Source organism: Chiloscyllium plagiosum, unplaced genomic scaffold, assembly GCF_037043375.1.
Source record: "Chiloscyllium plagiosum isolate Xiang-an unplaced genomic scaffold, Cpla_swu_hap1 HiC_scaffold_44, whole genome shotgun sequence".
Lineage (NCBI taxonomy): Eukaryota > Metazoa > Chordata > Chondrichthyes > Orectolobiformes > Hemiscylliidae > Chiloscyllium > Chiloscyllium plagiosum.
This window is the reverse complement of record NW_028270182.1, coordinates 14609365-14613676: the sequence shown is the minus strand read 5'-3', so window position 1 is coordinate 14613676 and position 4312 is coordinate 14609365. Positions and strand designations below refer to the sequence as shown.

The 4312-nt window shown below is 40.7% G+C and overlaps 1 protein-coding gene across 1 annotated transcript; it reads right to left on the bottom strand.

Moving 5' to 3' along the window:
- Window positions 1-1976: 1976 nt before the first annotated feature.
- Window positions 1977-3618, bottom strand: LOC148136941 (putative G protein-coupled receptor 139). Its single transcript, XM_087982865.1, has 2 exons — window positions 3522-3618; window positions 1977-2872 (listed from the first exon to the last, which is right to left on the bottom strand). The coding sequence occupies exons 1-2, from the start codon at window positions 3616-3618 to the stop codon at window positions 1977-1979; spliced, it is 993 nt and encodes a 330-aa protein (XP_087838991.1).
- Window positions 3619-4312: the final 694 nt, after the last annotated feature.

Below are 4312 nucleotides of genomic sequence, written 5' to 3'. Positions count from 1 at the left end.
TCTGTCTGCCCCTGCTCGAATTTTATCAGTTTCAATTAGCTCCCCTCTTATCCTTCTAAACCCAAGTGAATACCGGTCCAGTTGGACCAATTTCTCCTCATCCTGCCATTCCCACTATCAGCCGAGTGAACCTTGGCTGCACCCCCTCTCTGGCAAGTATATCATTTCTCAGCGAGAGAGTGCAAACCTACATACAATACTCAAAATAGAGTCTGACAAAAGTCCCGGATAACTGCTGTGAGACATTCCTACGTGTTACACTCACGACCACTTGGCATGTCTCTAACATCATGTGGACTATTTATCATAGAATGGGGAAAGGGGTTAATGTGGGATGGGATAGAGGGCAGGAGGGAAGGGTGATGAGAAGAGTAAACATACAGGGGAAGATCGGTTACTGTTTCCTCAGATCTGGGGAAACAGGAAGTCCGAGGGCAACATCGTTTACATTCACCTCCCGCCCCCACCAAAGACTAGAATCACATCTGGTGTCAGGCAATTCCCAGGTTCCAAAGTAACTCAGCTCATCTTTTGTTGTCCCAGTGTGGCTCTCCATAAGCAGAAGTCATCACAATGTTTAATGTTGCTCTGTGACTGGGATCACAGAATCTAGGCCACTCATTCATTTGGGAGGGTGTCCACCCACACCTGCCTCCACCACCTCCCCCGGTTGTAAAAATGTTCATCGTTCCTAGTCTTCCTGCTGCCTTGATATCTAGTCCTTTCCCATTTTTAAAATCTTAAAACACACCCATCATAAGTGAACAGAGATCAGGGCAATTTAAAAATAAGTATCAAATGGTTCATTTTGGTCAGAGGATCACACAGAGGCAATATAATAAAGAGCAGACAAATCGAAAGGGGTTACAGCAGAAGCGGGGTTTGAGCAATTTGTGTATTACTGTAGCATCCCTACAGTGTGAAAACAGGCCATTCAGCCCATCCAGTCGAAAGAACCCTCCAAAGAGCATCCAATCCCAACCACATCCAAACACTGCATTTCCCGTGGCTAACCCATCTATCCTGCAGAGTTTGGACGATTTAGTATGGGAAATTCGCACACCTGCACATGTTTGGACTGTGGGAGGAACCCGGAGCACCCAGAGCAATCCCACCCAGACTTGGGGAGAATGTTCAAATTCCACACAGACAGTTACGTGAGGCTGGAATTAAACGTGGGTTAGTGCTGTGAGGCAGCAGTACTAACCACTGAGCCACGGGAACAGCATCAATCACTTCCATGAAAATAAAAGAGTATTTGCAGTAAATGTATACCAGTCTGACACGAGGGATGTTAGAACTGCTGTGCAAAGAGAGATTGGTTCAAATGGGCCTGTATTCATAAAAGGTTAGAAGGATGACAGGCAGAGAGTCGTTCATGAAGTTATTGGGTCCACAAGGCTTTATTGCTTGGGCTAATGAAAAACACAAGAGGTTATGCTCAACGTATATTGGACTCAGCATCTCCTGGCCCAGAGTGTAGTGCCAGGCTTTTGGTGCTCTACTTCAGGAACAAATGTGAGGACATCAGAGAGATTGTGTGGGGAACTGATTCATGAATATGGCTAAACCATGAGGAACCTCGATTAGTTGGACAAAATTGAGAGATTGCCATTGCTTTTCAAGCTGTATGGAAACGTTAATTGGAGGACTTCACGTGGATATTCAAAATTATGAAAGTTCTGGAATAATGAATAATTATCATGGATAAACAATATCCCCATTGATGACAAACACATCAACATAATTTAAAACCATTGATGTAAGAAGCAATGGAGACATGAGAAAAAGCCAAGCCTGCAGCTAATCATTAGCATCTGGGTGCACTGCCTCTGATGCTGGTGCAGACAGATTCCATGGAGATTGTTCAGGAAGGAATAGGCAGCTGGAAAGGCAAAATGTGCAGGACAGAAACACAGTGAACATTCTCAATCCAGACAGCATTCCGATTACCATTGGGCATTGGCAGGTAAACATCATTGAATTACTTTGACCAACTTTGTGAAAGGATACATAATTCCATTTGTCAACTCTTCTCTGAATTTCCTCTGGGTAACTGCATAAATAAAGGTGTTTGTGCAGCAGCTCAGGAGCTGGAGCATGAAGCCAATCTCACTTACAAATGTTGGCAGAGGAACTGGGTATCCCAAGTAATCAAATCGTTTCAGTATGGAATAAGCAATGAACACCACCCATAACATGATGAAATTGCTAGATATAATAAATAACATAATCATGGATTTCCTCCGACTCCCCATCTCTGGGTCACTGGCACTGTCCCCAGTCGTCTGAAACCTGAGTCTCTTGCGAGCTCTGTTGGCTAATATAATATTTCTGACTGTCAATGTGTTTAACAGTAGAATCAAAATAAATGGAATGAATGGTGTTATGATGTAATGCATCAATTCAACAATGGCCCAGACAATTGAACGAAGTACATCGTAAGTCACGCTACAGAACCATGGGCTATTGGAAAGCCAGTATCTGTTCGAATACAAGAAATACCAGAATATGTTCTTCAAGCAACTGAGCACAGTCACTGCTCCTAAAACCACGTCTGCTGTTTTCTCAGTGCAATGCTTATTTCTCAGCTTCTGGGAACAAATGGCTACAAACCGATCAAAGGTGAATGACACCGTGAACCAGACAGAGCAGTCTGTGGCAGCATAAAGCAGAATAGCATGGATGTTGCACAGGGGGACAGACTTCAGGAAAAGAAACTCCCCTCGATGTGTAATAGGAACTTGTCGTAATATCAAATCGAAGATCACGACCAATAGATCTGCCGCTGCCATAGCCACCAGGTAATGAGTAACACATTTGGAAAGGCCACACTTCCCCCGAACCAGGATCAGAATTGTCACCACATTCACTTGACAGAAGAGGGGAAAATAAGAGAGTTTATTGATCAGTTACAATGCAGAAAACAATGCAACTAATTCTTAAATAGATTATTCAATTTTATTGCAACAAACTACAATGTGAAAGTAAATATATTGTTTGACATTTCAATTAGAGAGGATTCTCAATATTTTAGTTGTGGGAGGACAGATACCCAGTATAATCTGGTAACTGATAACTATGTGGCTAAAATCACAAAGCAATGTAACAGGTGAAACATAATTACAAAACAAAATTGCAGTTTGAATAAATACAGAAGGAATACATTTGTAAATTGGAGTGAAAACGTTTCTCACAAGTATGGAAATATTGGAGTGGAAACATTTCAATCTTTTCTTCTTCTCAAGTGGGCCATACATATATTGGATCTAGTTTGCAGTTTTGATTGTACAATCATTATTATACTTATCATAGAGAAAATAATCCTTCAAAAATTTTGAAATCTGCATTTCTTGAGAAAGAAAAAAAAACAAAGAAAGCAAGAAAGTAAGAATCCTTCTTAAAGTAAAGTCAATGATAAAATGTAAGGAAGATCACTAAAAAAGGTACTGGCACGAAGATTAAGATCACTCGTGCTTAAATTCCATCTTTTGAAACAACTTCCCGAGAGTGTAACTTACCTGGGACACCAAAAGCAGCTAAGACCGGGTAGTAAATCTTCTGTATATCATTAATCACCCACAGAATCTTCAACTTGATCAAAAAACCAAGAGACATAATGTCCCTTTTGTAAACAATGGATGTATCATTGAATGTTGTTCGGGTTTGGTCTGATCTCTCTTTGAGAGATTGTAAAATAATCCCTTATTTATAGGGGGTGAATGCATCAGAGCAGAAAATCAGTTCCCATGTTAGTTGAGAATGAATTAATTGAGAATACAGCCACCAAATGAAGTAATGAATCAAGAACTATTCCAAAGGGAATTTGTACATGAGCTGTCTACGCCCTGACCAGATTACCCCTATCTGTTCATCCAACCTCCAAGTCTTGTATAAATCTACATCTTAACAGAAAGGTCCATTTCCCAGAAATGTAACAAAAGTACATTTGTTAAAATAAATAATGAGGCACAGGATGATTGGATGTTATGAGATGCAAAGAAAGTTAGGAAAATGCACACTTAATAGTCAACAATGGGAGTTGAAAGAATGAACGTGGATAATGTCTTTGCAGATTCCTTCTCCCCACCCTCCAAACTGTGTGATGGAACTTGCAGAAACATTGCCAATTATGTTTACCATTTTCAGGGTGTGATAGACAGTTTTTGAATCAGGAAGGAAATCAAGGTTCATGTGGAAAAGGCAAGAAAATAGATATGACCATTTTCTTATCAGGCAGTCTCACTGAATTGTGTAACCTATGCCCAATCTACAAGGCATATGTCAGGAGTGTGATGGAATAAGTCCGATT